Raw genomic sequence first — 17,916 nt, 5'->3', positions numbered from 1 at the left:
TTCCTCTTATTTTCCTCGAAGTCTCTCTCTCTCCCTTTCTCTAATCTCATTGCAATCAAGGCAATTTTCTTTCACTTTATTTATCGTTATTTCGTTGAATTTATTTACATGTTGACTTTACAAATTCTACATAAAATTCCTACCATACAGCGAGTCGAAATATGGCGACCACTTTGACTAACTATTGTTATGGACTGCTTCGCGATCGTGTTCACGTGGAAACATATTATGAGAGGCTAGTCAGTCTAGAAATAAAATATTGATCGCCATATTTCGATTCGATGTGTATTGTGATATCCCTTGCATAAGAAAGAGACATCACAATATTGTCATTTATCGTTTGTTTTCCTTTTGACATGAAAATTTCCCTCATTAGATGCCTCTAGTTTATTATAATCATCAGTGTTTTCTATATAAGAATATTAAAATTTCTTCATGCTTTTCATATGAAATTATCTTTGTACAGAAGATGCGTCCCCGTTAATTTATTTTTGTCTTTTGAAAAAAAAAATTTTTTTAATTTCAACGTTATTCATGTGCTATTCTCCGCACATTTTGGAATTTCTTGAAATGTTCCCCTATTGGAACTTTACTCTATCGTTATCGATTCAGTATAGCAGTATAGTGTTCTAAAGGTTTCTAACCACTAAAGTAAATAAAAAAACACTCTTAATAAGAATAGTAGCTATGAACCAATCACCAATGTGGAGGAAGTAAGCCAATCACAGTGCTTGGAAATATGTGGATTCCCCTGTCACCCAATCATAAACCACGAAGACTGCGACCAATCTCGGTGCTTAGAAATACATAAGTTTCGGAGCGTGTAAGCCAATCACACTGTTGGAAATACGAGGCTACCTTGACGACAATTAGGAGCAACGGAAGGTGAGACCCATTAAGAGCGCTTGGACGTACGTGAGTTTCCTTGTCGACTAATCATGAACCACGAAGAGTGTGAGCCAATCAAAGTGCTTGGACATACATGGGTTCACTTGTCGACCAATCATGAGCCACGAAGAGTGTAGGCCAATCAAAGTGCTTGGACATACGCGAGTTTCCTTGTCAACCAATCATGAGTCACAAAGAGGCCAGTGATATTGCAGCATAGATTATGTTAGCTGGAATTGATCATCGGGTTGATATTGGTAGTGGTGTCTTATTTGTTCTGATGAGGAGTGAATGGTGGATTCCATTTCGTTCGATACTACCGAGTTTTCTGACGTGGAACCTGATAAATAAAATAGACAAATGTCAAACAACGGGTTACTAAAACCAAGACAAAGACAAATGGGATATTTATTTGTATATATATCTTGGAAAAAGTGAGAAGTGAAAATGTAGAAAAAATGGACGGAACATGTGAATGGAAAACAATTCATTCGTCGTGCAGATTAGTTTTACATGACATTACAAATTGAGCAGAATAATCTTTAACAATTCAGTATCATGATAATCGCCACTTTGATCATCGTCACTAACAACATGCACCAGCACCCATCATCAGCGTCATGATCAATATTATCACCACGATAATTACTATTACAAGGGTACTACCTCTCGAGGGACGCCCTGTTTAAATAAAGAATACTTAACCTTAAATTAACATACCTGACTGCACCCCGGATTCAGCTATTGCTGCCTGTCTCCCCATCTGGTTTCGTTGTTCGTTTATTCCGGCTCGTAAGGCCGCCCTTTCTCTCATCACCTCGACTGGGACCCCCCGAACATCCTGTAAAGACCTTCTCTTTTTTTTCTTCTCTGCCTTGTTTTCCTGTCCCTTCGCAGCAGTTTCAGGAGTGGATTTTTTCCGCGATCTTCTCTCAAAGAACCTGTGCGTTGCGCCTTGTGGAGGCGGTATTATTGTCGGCGGGTCAACAGAGACCGTTCCATTATTTTCAATGCCTCGTATTTTATGTGACGGGTCAAGCGTTTGTTCGGGCAAATCTTCTAGTCTTTGATCGTCCGTATCTTGGTCGGAAGTGACGTCGTAACGAATGTTGACCATTGATAGCAGCTTATTTTCGCTGTTTATGATTCCTTGTTTATCTTTAGTATTTCTGGACGGGCTACGCGGTTTTGGAGGTAAGGGTGGCTTTGTTGGTGATGTGCTGTAATCCGGGTGTCCATCAACAGTAGTAGAGCCTGCAGGTTTAGGCATCAGCGGTGGTTTTGTTGGCGATATGCTCACATTTTGTTCACCATCAACGCTAGGAGAGCCGACAGGTTTAGGCGTCAGCGGGGGTTTTGTTGGCGATATGCTCACATTTTGTTCACCATCAACGCTAATAGAGCCGACAGGTTTAGGCATCAGCGGTGGTTTTGTTGGCGATATGCTCGCACTTTGATCACCATCAACGCTAATAGAGCCGACAGGCTTTGCCATCAGCGGTGGTTTAGTCCCGTCAGCACTTTTTATATTCTCAATTAAAACATCATTGTCTATTTTAGACTTGGAAAGAGGAGAGTCGTTAGATTTTTTGTCGAGCTGTGATTTTAATGAAGTTTGTTCATTCATGGCATATGATGTGGATTTCAGAGAGTCAGAGCTGAAATCAACCAACACATTACTTTCAGTTCCATGCCTTTAAGTCGCTTGTCTCGCACCCTCATTCTCCCAACCAAAAATCTGCTTAGCTGGTTGTTGTCACTTTGTCATCAGTCAGTCCCTCTCCTTCCCCTTCCCCTTCCCTTGTTAAGTGTTGGTACAATAGCTGGGTACAATAAGGACTATGGGCCATCCCTAATCCCTGTACCTTAATCCCCACCCCCCACCCCCACCCCCACCCCATCAAACCGGGATTTAAATGGCTTGATTACGATGCTTGCTTCAATAAACGATGCACAGCATGACAATAACTTACCTTCCTTGAAACTTCTTAACAAGAATATCGTTTAGGTTTGGTAAAGTTTTCCGTAGATTTGGAGTTGGAAGATTATAATACTGACGAAGCTGCAATTAAACAATTCCAGTAATGAGAGCAGGAATATTAGGTTTGATAACCACAGGTGCAACACATGTTTACCTGAGCAATATTTTTATTCAATAAAAATATTCCATAATAAAACTGGATTCTTTCTTTTCCTTTGGTAAACAATGGAAACCTGTAGGGGAAAAGAAATATTATTACATGAATAACTTATTACAAATGATACATATGAGACACTACCAGCAACATCCTAAATAGACTACGAGCCTGTATTTTCCTTGGTCAGTTATTGGTGTTGGCTGTTGATAATTTGGTTGAGCGAGGATTAGTAGCTAGTCTAATATCCCCAGGGGAGGGGAGTCAGGAGTAAGGAACAAAAGGGAAACACAGGGACAATCTCATACCTAGACCTCAAATTCCTCTTTGTCCCTCACTCCCCACACCCCTCCGCCAGGAATATTAGACTTGCTACTAATCCTCACTAAATCCCATGTCACCAACATCGCCACCGACACAGCAACTAATAAATAAATATATAAATAATATTTCACTTACTCCTTCTCCTTATCGGCTACTTTCTCTTTCTCTAAAGCATAATTCATGATAGATGACCTTGATCCCATTGGGTACATGGCATAACGCAAAGGTATCTCCATGATCTTACTAATCATGTATACTAAATGACATGCGTAACCAAGGGAACATGACAATGTTTCATCATCTGTTGCTGAAATTACAAACAAGATTTTTTTAACCTGTGAGGGCTACTGACTTTGTATTAGCTTTAAGAAATAGGTTTTTAACTTCCAAGGCAACTGTTTAGTGACGTTAATATTTCAAAGCAAAATTGTCATAGTACATTGGTGTTTTTATTAAGCAGACACCTTTAGGCTCTTGCCTGGTGTCTGCCCAATAGAGGTTTTTTTTTTACACTAAATATTGAAATATATTTAACTGGCCATGCAACTATATTTCATTTAATGAAGTGCATCCACTAATAAAAGTATCACTGTTAAACTGACAGTAAGAAGAGTACACATTCAAGTGAGTTATTTACTTACAGGAAAATTCATTTGATTCAGAATTGGGTAATCGAATACCACAAATATAATTTTCTTCAATAACCTGCTGCAATTAAAAATATAAAAAATATGAATTCAGCATTAAAATAAAGTTGTAAAATAAGAAAATACAGTCCCTAAACAACAATGTCCTAAATTAAGATTCTTACATTTCCAGATCCTCTGATTACCGTGGTAATAGGATAGATATGTGTCAGTTCACAGGCCAGCTGTCGTCTTCTCATGTTTAACTGGGCATTTAACTTTAATAGTGATTCTCTGTGAAGCACAAAGAATTATTTTCTTACTTAATAATTATACTCAGGTAAAGTATTCGATTTTGTTTTTGTTTATTTATTTGTTAATTATTGTAGTTTATTTTGTTCGTGAAATAAATATGCAATAAGTAAATAATGAATATAAAAATAAATTATACTCTAGCATAACCTTATTTTCTTTAATAAAGATTTTCTTTACCTTTTATCAACATGTGCTTGTTTATGTTCTCTTAGTAGAAGGTTTTTCTCTACAAAGTCCTTTCTCTTCTTTGCTAGGTTCCGTTCTAAAAAATTGAAGTGAAATGTATGAATAAAACAATTTGGTCCAAAAATGATCATGAAAATTAATTTAAAGATATTGAAACTAATCTTCTTACCTCTTTTTCTGATGGTTAGAGACATTCTTTTCTCTTCTTCTTTCTCTATAATAATAATAAAAAATCCTTTTTAGTAAATCTAAATTTTATTGAACCATGGAACAACCTCTGGGTTGATCAAAGTCAGGGCATGGCTAACTCAGAGATCAAACCCTGAAACGACCTCTAGGCTGATCTAAGTCAGGGCACGGCTAACTCACAGATCAAACCTTGAAACAACCTCTGGGCTGATCTAAGTCAGGGCATGGCTAACTCACAGATCAAACCCTGAAACAACCTCTAGGCTGATCTAAGTCAGGGAATGGATAACTCACAGATGAAACCCTGAAACAACCTCTGGGCTGATCTAAGTCAGGGAATGGATAACTCACAGTTGAAACCCTGAAACAACCTCTGGGCTGATCTAAGTCAGGGCACGGCTAACTCACAGATCAAACCTTGAAACAACCTCTGGGCTGATCTAAGTCAGGGCATGGCTAACTCACAGATCAAACCCTGAAACAACCTCTAGGCTGATCTAAGTCAGGGAATGGATAACTCACAGTTGAAACCCTGAAACAACCTCTGGGCTGATCTAAGTCAGGGAATGGATAACTCACAGTTGAAACCCTGAAACAACCTCTGGGCTGATCTAAGTCAGGGTATGGCTAACTCACAGATCAAACCTTGAAACAACCTCTGGGCTGATCTAAGTCAGGGCATGGCTAATTCACGGATCAAACCCAAGAACCTAGAGGTGAAAGGCAAGTGTACTAAGGCTATCCCACCCTTGACTCCCATATGAGACATCAACTCTTTTTGGGCTCACCTTTATTAACTACTTTAACCTTGACCAGAAGTTCCTCCTGCAGTAGTTTTACCTTTAGTCTTAAGCTTTCCCTTTTTGCAAGCTAAAGAATAAGATATCATCATACTAAAGATATAATTAAATATAAATATCAACATCATCACTTGGGAATCTTGATCATAACAAATACCATAACCATCATAATCTTGATTATTGATATCATGATCAGCACGCCACCGTTATTCTTGATCACCATCATTATTCACCACCATCATTATCATCGACATCATTGATTACCATCATCATCATCATCAGCATCACTATCATCCATCATTATTTATCATCATTGATCATCATCATCATCACCATCAACATCATCACCACCATCATAAATCATCATCATTGATCATCATCATCATCACCACCAACATCGTCATTCACCATCTTTATCATCCATCATACCTGTAACATAGACTTCTCTGTGGTGAGTAGCCTGTCTTCAATCTTTTGCTGACATTCTTGCATTGATATCTGTGTTTGTCTTATAGCTCTTTGTAGAGAACCAAGTCTAGGTTATCAGAAAATAAGTGTAAATCTTAGTTAACATCAAGATGCCTAAAAGCACCATTACAGATAATGATTTTTCATGTGAAAATAACTTATTCCTTTAGGTGTAATGTTTTCAAGATAAATAAGGTCAATAGTCTTATGAAAATAGAGATGCAAGTTACACATGGTAATTCTGTCGTAACTTGTCATGTGCAGAAAATTTCTGTAAGTTGTGAAAAGTAGAACGTAGAGAAGGTAGTTCCTCTTATCATGCAACAAAAAAATTAAATTTTACAAGATGCGTTAAATGCACACAAAAAGTAGTGCATTTGGCTACATTTTTAATGACACAAGTTCAATGACAGATCACTGCATGTACCCACAGCTAAGGCAAAAGTTAAATATGATCTGTTCATTAGACAAGGATTTTCTTTACCTCTCAAGAGATGCCTTGCTGTAGCTTGGTGTGACCTGATTGAAGTACAAAAGTAACAAGGATATCAGTTGGTTTCTCATAGACATGATGGGAAAACTATTAAAAGCTAGTATCTTGAATAGTCTAGAAATACCTGGTCCAACTCAACTTTAATGGAGGAAATGATGCTTGGAAAAGAAACACTGTCACCAGTCTAGAAATAAAGTAAAATTGTTATAATATAATTATTGTTTATTGAGGCTGCAAAGGTAGACATTATTTGACACAGAAAAACTTTCCCTGAAATCTAGGATCATATCAGCTATTACTACTGAAAATGATTTAAGTTTCTGTATTTGTAATGTTCCAGTTTGTTTCTATTAGCCAATGCCAAGATAGGGGAAAAACTGGGTTGAGTTGGTATTGCATTGCATTGTGGGATTTTTTATTGGACATATTTCAAAATTTGATACCATATTGTCCCCCGAAACATTCACACAATGCAATGCAATACCAACTCCACCCAGTTTTTTCCTCGGCCTCAGAATGGCAAATATCAACCAACCAAGTAATGCTAGCAGCTGAATAATATAAATATGTTTAAATTCTGAATTATAAAGTACCTTGGGAAAAGGATTGATAGTGACAGGAGCTCCATAGTATCCATCGACCAGACCAAATATCAGCGTGTTAGGTGGGTGGTGTGTTGTTCTGATCTGTAATGGAAATGAGCTGTCAGTGTAACTTGCCTCCACTGGACCAACAGTAGTTAATACTGTAGCTGTCTATTTGCTCCATGATAATGCAGATACATTGAAGCATCTGTTGTTTGGGTCAAGACTTTATTCAATATAGATGTGATTCAAAGTAATATTTGTTTTACCTGATCTCCAAGATACTGCAATAGTTTCAAGTCCACTTTCCACTCTATTAGAAGCCTATAGCTACTCTGATGTCCTCCCCATAACTTGACGATAATCACTGATGAACTTGTTAAGGCTTTTAATGTCATACTTAATTATATAGTGCACAATACTGCTCGCAAATGCCAGAAACCTGGAATTTTGACTTCAATGTAACAATGTTACAATAGTCCCTTTCACAGTTCCCTGTGCCATCTTGAAAGGTAACCACGTCTTTGCATCGAAGCGAGACCAACGGTGAGCTTGCAATGATAGAGACCTTTTTTTTAAACCCTTGGACAAGTATTCACTTGTCTCTATTGTTCCAAGCTCACCGTTCATGTCGCTTCGATGCAAAGGCATGGCTACCTTTCAAAATGGCACTGGGAACTATGAAGAGGACTATTGTTATTTTGAATGTAGGAGCTAAAATTCCAGTATCTATATTGAATAATGTAAAAAGGATACATGAGGTAGAGGTTTGGAGGATGTCATTCAATGTGTTAAGTTCAAAGCTGGACCATGTTGGATTCTATAGACACAACATGAGAAAAAACCATCAGATGTTGACAATTCAAGTGTGTATGTTCAGTGAATAAATATTAGCATCATTATTGAGATTTCATACTTTCTCGTGACACAACATAAAATGTTTCCCTTGTCGCTTGAAGGCTGGTTTGTATATAAGAAAACACAAGTGCCTTGTGGTATATTGCATGGTGTGCCACTAAAAATCATTGTAAAAATGGGGAAACAAAAATGATTATCGCACACCTACCAAGGAATAAAGAATCTTCTCACTTGTGTAGATGGCTGAAAAAATTAATGGAAAAAAATTTATATAAGACCTAGTATAGGTAGGAACATGAGTTTGTCATAGAAGTGGTTTTGGGAAGGGATGGGCTTGGGGGTGATAAATCACATATTGGACTCATTATCTAGGGTAGAGATGGAGAGATGCTTCACATATAGGGCTCATAATCAGGGGAGGGGTGGGTAGGTGACAAATCACATATAGGGCTCACCATCAGGGGAGGGGTGAGTAGGTAATGAATCATATATAAAAGACTCATCAAAAGGTGAAGGGGTGGGGTGGCGTAGTTCACTTATCACCTAAATAAAAATATTTTAAAAATAAGTAAGATTAAGATCATCATACCAGGAGAGCTAGTATCTTGTACATGTAGAGTGAAGAATGTCTCTAGAAGATATTCTAACAATGTAGCACCAGACAATGGAAAATTTGGTTTAATATTTCTTGCTGATATGCTGTGAAGATGTCTCAGCCGTCGCTATAAACAACAAATACACATGTCAGATTACAAATACTGGTGTAAAAAAAATAAATCACTTTTATTTAAGTGTCTAGTCGTTCTAGCGCTTTCGCACTAATTGGGGACACTTTTCACTCACACGCACTACCACTACATTTAATATTCTATGCACACAACGCTCAACTCAGTAATGTGTGAACAGTTATGTTTATTTATGAGTGAACATACTCTAGCTTGCATTAGTGAAACAAATCATAGCATCAAAAAAAATGTTTTAAATAAATTCAAAAAATTGATAACAAATACAGGGGCTGCGGTGGAGGTGGGGGAGGAGGGGAGGAGGGCTCCCCCCCCCCCCCCCCCACATTTTCCAATACTAGTCTCATATATTTTCCAATCTTAGCCCCCACTTTTTAGGTTGCTCAGCAGCCCTTAAAATAAACGAATACATTATTTTGAATAGTAGATCAAATACCAGCAACGTCTTTATTATTATTTTGCGTAAATTACACCAAAACCTTCTAGCTATATAGCCTTTTGGATTTTTACTGTATTTAGATCATGCAATCTGACACTTCTTGTGGTTTCAGGTCAAAAATTATGGAACATAATTTGATTTCTTGGGAATATTTTATTGAAAATAAAAAGCGAAAACTTTTATTTAACCGCGACAAATAATCATAAGTAGAGCCCTTCAATCATACAATTGTACTTTTTGCTATATCAGTTAATATTACAAAACGTGGCTTTAGATGTCTTGAGGGTTGTCGACCGATTAAATAAGAATCGAAACACTTGCAAATCGCGTCAACAACCCTGCCTCATTTACCTGCTGTGTAGTAAGATTAATATGCTTTATCCTTCCAAGATTTTCTTTACTAGCCATATCAAGTTCCTATGGAGCTAAATAGTTCATTTTGGCCACCAAATCAGTATTTTTCCGCGTGTTTTGCTCGAATTTCCCCTCCGTTTAACTCGGCGGCCATCTTGGATCATTTACATAACGGATGAGACGCATGTGTAGTTGGGTGAAGACGAGCCAGCGAGATAGCTTCCGGTCAAGATGGCGGCCACTGAAGATGGACAGGGCAGCAAGATCAACCTTTCAATGCTCATAGACTTTCTACTACAGAAGACTTACCATGAATTAACCGTCCTTTCTGAACTGTAAGTCATTTTTCTTCCTTTAGAGCCTATTTTTTTATATTTCATTGAAAGTTTTTTTTCAGAAATCGTAATAGAAATTTGTAAGGTTATTCCAGTTCGTCTAAACCTCAAACTAGTCTTGTGTACAAAAATGTCTTTCGAAACTTAATAGGGTTTAAAATGTAGTAAAACCTGCATAATAACTTAAAAATCCCAACGAAAACCTGAATTTTCGGGAGGTTTTTAAGACTAGGTAATAAATATAAACAAACACCTTAACCTGGCAACTTGCTAATGAAGTTAAGCTTATTATTGTTCTTTTACATTACAGTTTACCAAGAAAGAATGACATAGAAAGGTAATATTATACTTTATCGTACTTGATTTTTCTTGTATGTAAGTGTACATATACTAGTATGAAAAAGTTTTAAATAAGTATAATATAAGTAAATAAGTATAAAAAGAGATAACTACCTAAAAACTAGTGTGGGCTGCGTCGGTGTTTTTAATGAAATAGTAATGATAAAAAGGTAAATTATACACCGTGAAAAGATGAAAAAACTTACGCTACCTTTTTATCATTACTGTATAAATAATTATGTTGTGAGTCATTTGTTGAACACCAGTACAGCACTAACATTACTCAAGGTTGTAAACTGGATGACACCATTGAAGCAGTTCATAAATGACTCAAAAGCATATCGTGCAAACTAGTGATTTTGGCTACTCATGTTTTCACTTGACTCTGGAGATGACTTTCATTCAAGTTGTTGCATTGTCAGTCCCAACCAATGAAATGTATTTCTGAGGACTACGAAACTCCATGAATGATATCAGACTCAACACATTCTTGATATGTCTGTTATGATGATCAGTTGTTTCCTAGAAGAGACATATCCTTCAGTTACTGTATTTGTTATTTTCTTTATAGAAAAATTCAAATTGTACAGTTTGCAAGTCGTACTCGACAGCAGTTTGTGAGGCTCCTTGCTCTGGTCAAATGGGCAGCAAGTGCTGAGAGGGTTGACAAATGTCAGGTATGGAAAAAAAATCACCCCTTTTTGAATTTTGTTCATATCCTTGATCTGAAAATTGGTTATCTATATCCCGATCCTGGTGGAGGAGGGGGGCTGGGGAGGACTCCTGGGTAAAAGTAATTGTGCATACTCATTGGAAATTTTCAAAAATACCCCTAAAATATACCAAAGGTTTTTTAAAAGGGTGTAGTTAGACAATGTTTAAACCCTAAGACATATATAAGTACCAACATATTTCGAAATTCTAAATTTCAATTTTAACACCCTAAAAGATACCAAATTGCTGATTTTTACCCCTAAGAGATACGACAAGCATACCTGTTACTTTTGCCCAAGATTCCCCTCCCCTGAGATCTATATACATTAATCTTGATAAATAATTGTCCCAATCTCTAGCTTGTTGATATTGGAGCAGAGCATCTATTGTTGACAATTATTTCTATATAGCCTGTTTGGTATATTTCAGGTAATATCCACATTTCTGGACCAGCAATCAATGGTTTTTGTAGATACTGCTGACATGCTTGCGAGAATGGCAAGGGAAACTTTGGTCCAAGCAAGGTAATGATGATGATATATTTTTTGTACTTCCTTAAAGTTTCCTTTCCCTTCACCCCATCTAAACAACCCCACCCCCTCCCCCTACCACCAATATCCCCCTTCCCCTCCATATGCAATAATATGCAGATGGGAATTAATATTTCCAAGGGTAACATAATCTAAAGAGGGTTCCTATTTTAAAATGAAAAAAATATCCATCGGCATCCCCCTTTTTCCTTCCCTTAGGGGGAGAGGGGTAGATAAAGAATGCTGTTTGGAAATTCAGGTAGATATATTACAGCAACTGTCTATTTAGCCAACTACAGGTCTTACTTAATATGTTATTATATGCTATCATCACTTATCTGTCTGTTCTTTTGTCTTATATCAAGAATTTTTTTAACCACATTTGGACAATTAGCATTTTGGCCAAAGTTGTGTCTATAACAACCCATGTGTAGCAAAATAAATCTATATTTAGTATTTTATTACATTATAATTACTTAACCCCTTACCATTGAAACAAGGTAGTTTTTAATTAGTCTTACCACACTAACGCTCTTTTAATGAAACACTGGAGTATATACAATCACATCCAAATTCAACGTCAATCAAGAACAATAACATATGATATGTTTCACATACTAAAGAAATGCTCCAGCAGATTTGATTGTCTTCTATATGAAATGTTCCTTATTCGCGAGCACCAACCGTGTCTGAATATTCAAAGTGACTCTTTAAAAGCAAAACTCTTCACCTAATCTCTAGGGACTTTGAACTTGAACATAAATATTTTTGTTATCTGTTAATTATTTTATTTTGACCTGATGATGGTGTCATGAGGACACCAAAACATTGTCTTATTATGATATGTTACTACCCGTAATATTAATCGTCAAATCAATACCTTTATCATGCCTGACTGGAGTAATTAAAGGTACATCATTTTTTAACTCAACAATATGCAGTGAGTTTGAGCAGAGTTTGTCAGGACTCTCCCTTCATTGAAGGGTTTTTCTCATTGGATATATTTACTCCACTTTCAAATTCTCAGTTGCTCAGCATCAATTGTGTGTATAATATTCAATACAATCATGTGTTTCAGTGAAGGTCTGTGCAATTTTGCAATGCATTCTTTATACTTTATCATTAGTATTTGTTGATATATTGACACTGAAATGAGGATAATCCTTAAATAGTAACACAGCAGTAATTTACCAATTCCAAAAAGGATCTATTATGATTCAATCTGCAAGTTATCCTTGGCCTGACTTCCACAGGCTATATCAGGGTTTGATAAGATTGAAGTCTATTTTTTCTTGTTTCATAATTATCAAACTGATTCTAGCCTTGGTATTTTGTTATTTTCAGGCTGCCAACATTTTGTCTCCCTGCTGCTGTTGATGTTCTCACTACAGGAACATATTGTAGGCTCCCAACATGCATAAGGGTAATAAGATACTTAAATATACCTTCTTGTCTTGGAATGTCAGCTCCAGGCATGACTTTGCTCAGATCTACTTAATATCTCTCCTTTTTTGATTTTTTTTGAACCTCTTATTACCAATGTTTTTTTTTCTCATTTGGTTGCCTGGAAATCTTTGATTTCAAGAGAAAAAGTGACTACAAAGTTTTGCAAATTTTCTCTCAGATCAACTGAATACAATTGCTTTCTTCTGTATATAAGTTATATATGGTCAGTCAAGTGAAGGTTAATATGTTTAAAACATTTTATTGCAGGATAAGATAGTACCTCCAGATCCTATTACCACATCAGAGAAGACAATGACGTTACAGAGATTAAACCAAGTTATCCAACATAGATTAGTAATATCAGAAATACCACCACAGATGACAAACATTAAAATAGGTAAAAGACTGACAGATGATGATGATGGTCATGATCATGATGAGGTGGTAGGATTGATAATAAGAATTATAATAGTGATGATGGTGATTGTGATGGTAATAAAAACTGATGATTGTGATGAAGATGATGGTGATGACAGATGAAGATAGTGATGGTGCTAATGATGATAATGGAGGAGAAGATGATGATGATTGATGATATTAAGAATTATGATAGTGATGATGGTGATTGTGATGGTAATGAAAACTGATGATTGTGATGACGATTATGGTGATGATAAATGAAGATAGTGATGGTGCTAATGATGATAGTGGAGAAGAAGAAGAAGATGATGATGATTAATAAAAATAGGGATTAGGATGATAATGATTGTAATGGTAATGAAAACTGATGATTGTGATGAAGATGATGATGATGACAGATGATGGTGGTGCTAATGATAATAATGGAGAAGATGATGATGATGATTGATAACAAAAGGGATTAGGTTGATGATGATGATGATGATTGTAATGGTAATGAAAACCGATGATTGTGATGAAGATGATGGTGATGATAGATGAAGATAGTGATGGTGCTAAAGATGATAATGGAGAAGAAGATGATGATGATTGATGATAATAGGGATTAGGATGGTGATGATGGTGATTGTAATGGTAATGAAAACTGATGATTGTGATGAAGATGATGGTGATGATAGATGAAGATAGTGATGGTGCTAATGATAATGGAGAAGATGATGATGATTGATAATAATAGGGATTAAGATGATGATGATGATGTCATGTTGATAATGAAATTAATATTAAATTAGATTATGATAATAATTGTTCATTGACCATCCAAATCTCATTAGATAGTGGAGTTAAAATAACGGGTTTAAAAGATGACCATGGTCATAAAAAAGGCTGCAAACTTGTCGACAAATGTAACTGCCCACCCTTAATCCTTTCTGCCTAATGGAAATAAATGGCCCATATATCAATGGGGATCTGGAAAGATGGATGATGATCATCTTGATGATGATGATCACTTAATATTAATATTTTTGTTTTAACATAGATGATGGAAGGGTTACCTTTCATGTGGACCATGAATTTGAGGTGAGATACGATTGTTTGTTAATTTGGGTTGCCTGTGGTCAGCAGAGTAACCACAGGAAGCCCAAAAACAAAATGGAAGATTTCCAAAAGAAACTTGAAGGAAGGAGTCTTGTAAAATTGTTATATGAATCTCTAGGTATCATTAACTTTAATGGGAGATGACACGTCGTTACCATGGAGATTGCTGTCTATCAACATTCTCGTTCAGGACATTGAAACAGGAGGTAAACCATCTGACAATATCTTTTTTTTCCATTTCCTTTCCCCCCCTTATTTTTATTTTTCTGTTGAATGAATAGAAAAATGATAAATGAATATAGAAAGGAATGAGAGAACACTTACTGTTGGAAGAGGGGGTGCCAGCAAGTTGAGTAAAATGATTGGATAGGGACGGATTAAAGAGTTTGAGTTTAAAGGCACATATCTAATTGGTTACTTTTTTTGCTCTCCAGATGGCATGTCACTGGTGCATGATCTACAGGTATTGAAATTTTGCATTCCTTTACATACTTTATTCTCACTAATTTATGAAATTAAAACACTAATTAGAGTACACTTTTACTTAAATTTTTCTCTCAATCACGAAAATTAATACTCCCAACTTCAGAACCTGATCATGAAATAAATGGAAAGTGACCATAAATCTAATTGTTTCCCGTACTCTAGATTAACTACATTCACCAGCTTGTCCAGTCACGACTTTTCCAGGAAGAGAGCCCTTTGGTTGACCTTTACAACTGCTTGCGTATCCTTGAATTACACTATTTGATTTTGCCATGATCATATTACTTGTTTGAGGAAGAAATTTTAAAAGAATTGCCCCTTAACTCTGTCTAGATACATTTTGTTTGTCTCTCCAGCTTCAAGTCCTCCATTTTCAGGTAAATATTTCAAGCATAAATTTTCCCTCCTTACACCTCCATATATCTGCTGGCATGTGTCTGTTGCTCTTCTACTCTGCTCAAGTTATTCTCTCTTGATTATAATAAAAACCTCCAGCAGAAGATAAGAGAGCTGGACTTGCAATTGTACAGAATTGCTTCCATTTTCATAAACATGCAAACTAGGTAGCTGCAAGCTGCATGCTGGAATTTTGTTTTTCGCTGCTGACAGTCACAACTAATCAGTCTGTACCTTTCATATTTTTGACTGGCGGAAGCAAAAAACCAAATTTCAGGGTGCAGCTCACAGCTACTGAGTACGCATGTTTATGAAAATGGCAGAAACAGTTTGTTTCTATCCTTTCTCTACAGGCAAAGCAACTGATTACTGAACGTTGGCATGAGAATGTAAAGATTGACAGCAGTATTTCCGAACAAAGTTTTACTTTATACTATTGGAGGTAGAATAAGATTTAAGTTTATAAATCAATTTTCCATTGATAATAATTTGTGTGTTCCAGTGAAGGTGTGCAGCATTCCAAAATCATGTTTGTATCAACTAAGGTAGTTATGTATTATTTACTTAATCTAATGTTGGCATACATGAATATTATGACCTGATGAGATGGGGCAAACCCTAAGTGAATGAGACTATAGAGGCATTAGACCATGATATGATGGCAGCCATGATGGCAGACATGATGGTACAAAGCCTCTATAGACCAAAAACAAAGCTGCATTTTTGAACAGGTCCTACCATATTTTTGAACTTCAAGGAGGTCTATTTAGCACCCTTTTTTTCTCTCTCTAACAGGAATACATCAGGACAACAACAACAACAACAACCATTAACAGTACAAACACCAAGTATGTGACTACTTATTTAAGGTTTAAACATGGTCTAGTACTGTGTATTTACTCTGACTTTCGAATACAAGCTACAATACAAGATGTCAGCTTCTAGATGCTAGTCTGCATACAGTAATAAAAATTATTGTTTGTTTTGTGAGGGAAGCACTTGATAACCAGCAGCTAACAATTAACCTCATTCCATGAGCAAATTGGAGTTGATTGGAGTTTATTTTTGTGAAGAGAAGAAAACAAAAAGCAAATAAGAGAACCACCTACATGTAGCATCACTAAACACCATAAAGCACTGAGTACACCGTGTATGGGAACTGAACCATAGGCTGCATTAGTGAGAGGAGAGCAGCCATCACCTCTGGTTCCATGTGAATCTCATCAACCTACAGTGAAGGGTGAACAATTCCTATCTACATGCTCTATTAGTTAAAATTAGTTTAAACTGATGCATGATAGAGCCTGTGAAGTTATTGAAAAAGTTGTCAAAAAATGAAACCCTATTTTCCCTTTTACAGCTCAGGCAAATAAGTTAACAATATCATATAAATCTGAGAACACACCTCCATCACTGAGAATAATCCATCAACCAGAAATCAGCCGTGACATGAAAAATGACATGAAAGATGTTGTCTTTGTAAGTAATACCTCATCTTTTTTCACTGTTTTTTGAGGGGGAGGGGGAGGTGGGATGGATAATTTCTGGAACTACGCAATTTGATGTTTTTGCGGTGCATTATTTCTGCTCATAATTTCTCCTATTGCTAACAGCCAGGAGAGCTCTGTGTAGAGAAGCTGTTGATGCAGACAGTAAGAATCCAGTCAAATGTGAAGCTAATCGTGAGTATATACTATACATGTCAAGGACCGTGGACCAACCTAAAAAAATGACCAACCATATCACATCACATGTCAATCCATAATTGACCAACTGTTGGCCAATCTTGGGTTGAATCTTTACCACCACTTCACATCACATGTCAATCCATAATTGACCAACTGTTGACCAATCTTGGGTTGGAACTTTACCAACACTGCACATCACATGTCAATCAAAAATTGACCAACTGTTGACCAATCTTGTGTTGAAATTTTACAAACACTGCACATCACATGTCAATCCATAATTGACCAACTGTTGACCAATCTTGGGTTGAAACTTTACCAACACTTCACATCACATGTCAATCAACAATTGACCAACTGTTGACTAATCTTGGGTTGAAACTTTACCAACACTGCACATCACATGTCAATCCATAATTGACCAACTGTTGACCAATCTTGACATCTCACCAAATCATCCATAATAGCTGATTGCAATTACTAGCCATTCTGAGGTTGTAGAGGAAACTGGGTTAAGTTGGCATCGCAGTGCATTGTGGGACTGTTAAAGGGACATATTTGCAAGATTGCGAGCATTTCCTCCCCCAAGACAGTCCCACAATGCATTTCAATGCCAACTGGATCACATTTTTTCTCATCTTTGGAATGTCAAATACCAGTATGAATGTTATCTTTCCATGACTGTTTATTCAAGTCTTTTTTTTATTCAAGTCATACCATATTGATTCAATCTATCTTTTGTTCTAGAACCTCCTTAATCTGCTCTCAGAAGACCTTAAACTGAACTCCAAAGGTATTCCCATTCAGCATTTGAAAAAAAAATTGTTTTCCATTTCAGACAGCATGTCATTCTTTTGAGAATACGATCATTCATTTGAGTTGTATCCATATTATTTATGTGTCTTCTCACGCATCTGTATTGTTTTAGTTCTGTTAGACCATCAAAATTCATGCCTTGCCATCCACACCTGTAGTGATGCCACGCCCAGCGAGGTGCTTCTCATAACAATCGATACTCGTTCTGGCCAGTTTAGAGTTGCACTTGGTGGCGGTGAAGGTAGG

The 17,916-nt window shown here is 36.5% G+C and overlaps 2 protein-coding genes across 3 annotated transcripts in view; one reads left to right on the top strand and one right to left on the bottom strand.

Moving 5' to 3' along the window:
- Positions 1-61: 61 nt before the first annotated feature.
- Positions 62-9,631, bottom strand: LOC116287921 (UV radiation resistance-associated gene protein). 2 transcript variants are annotated; one of them, XM_031694627.2, is made up of 19 exons: positions 9,400-9,631; positions 8,456-8,588; positions 8,075-8,109; positions 7,765-7,828; positions 7,278-7,375; positions 7,018-7,110; positions 6,549-6,608; positions 6,416-6,450; positions 5,893-5,998; positions 5,452-5,533; positions 4,644-4,688; positions 4,466-4,550; positions 4,159-4,267; positions 3,989-4,055; positions 3,483-3,654; positions 3,024-3,102; positions 2,862-2,950; positions 1,609-2,546; positions 62-1,228 (listed from the first exon to the last, which is right to left on the bottom strand). In XM_031694627.2, exons 1-19 carry the CDS (start codon positions 9,454-9,456, stop codon positions 1,110-1,112), a joined length of 2,466 nt encoding a protein of 821 aa, XP_031550487.2. In that variant the 5' UTR covers positions 9,457-9,631; the 3' UTR covers positions 62-1,109. The 2 variants fall into 2 exon arrangements, with proteins under 2 accessions (XP_031550487.2, XP_031550488.2); XM_031694628.2 differs by having other exon boundaries at positions 3,989-4,052.
- The window catches only part of LOC116287918 (mediator of RNA polymerase II transcription subunit 14), a 35,322-nt gene continuing 27,015 nt past the window's right edge, over positions 9,610-17,916 (top strand). Inside the window, exons 1-17 of the mRNA XM_089026232.1 lie at positions 9,610-9,737; positions 10,048-10,074; positions 10,648-10,753; positions 11,220-11,314; positions 12,665-12,743; positions 13,034-13,163; positions 14,226-14,266; positions 14,403-14,490; positions 14,719-14,747; positions 14,933-15,011; positions 15,104-15,147; positions 15,520-15,608; positions 15,962-16,014; positions 16,527-16,645; positions 16,780-16,848; positions 17,602-17,647; positions 17,783-17,911. Of these exons, the coding sequence (XP_088882358.1) occupies positions 9,634-9,737; positions 10,048-10,074; positions 10,648-10,753; positions 11,220-11,314; positions 12,665-12,743; positions 13,034-13,163; positions 14,226-14,266; positions 14,403-14,490; positions 14,719-14,747; positions 14,933-15,011; positions 15,104-15,147; positions 15,520-15,608; positions 15,962-16,014; positions 16,527-16,645; positions 16,780-16,848; positions 17,602-17,647; positions 17,783-17,911 (1,327 nt within the window). The 5' untranslated portion in view covers positions 9,610-9,633. The remainder of the gene's footprint in view (positions 9,738-10,047; positions 10,075-10,647; positions 10,754-11,219; positions 11,315-12,664; positions 12,744-13,033; positions 13,164-14,225; positions 14,267-14,402; positions 14,491-14,718; positions 14,748-14,932; positions 15,012-15,103; positions 15,148-15,519; positions 15,609-15,961; positions 16,015-16,526; positions 16,646-16,779; positions 16,849-17,601; positions 17,648-17,782; positions 17,912-17,916) is intronic.

This window comes from Actinia tenebrosa, unplaced genomic scaffold (genome assembly GCF_029948245.1).
Source record: "Actinia tenebrosa isolate PJP-AT-01 unplaced genomic scaffold, QUT_ActTen_1.0 PGA_scaffold0__85_contigs__length_37466705, whole genome shotgun sequence".
Classification (NCBI taxonomy): domain Eukaryota; kingdom Metazoa; phylum Cnidaria; class Anthozoa; order Actiniaria; family Actiniidae; genus Actinia; species Actinia tenebrosa.
This window is presented reverse-complemented; position numbering and strand designations above follow the sequence as displayed.

Coding starts and splice junctions, on each gene's coding strand:
- LOC116287921 (XM_031694627.2), bottom strand. CDS start 9,456: ATGGCTAGTAAAGAAAATCTTGGAAGGATAAAGCATATTAATCTTACT. Junction 7,376..7,764: donor CCTCCAAACCTCTACCTCAT/GTATCCTTTTTA, acceptor CAAGTTCATCAG/TGATTATCGTCAAGTTATGG. Junction 3,103..3,482: donor GTAGCCGATAAGGAGAAGGA/GTAAGTGAAATA, acceptor TTTCCCCTACAG/GTTTCCATTGTTTACCAAAG.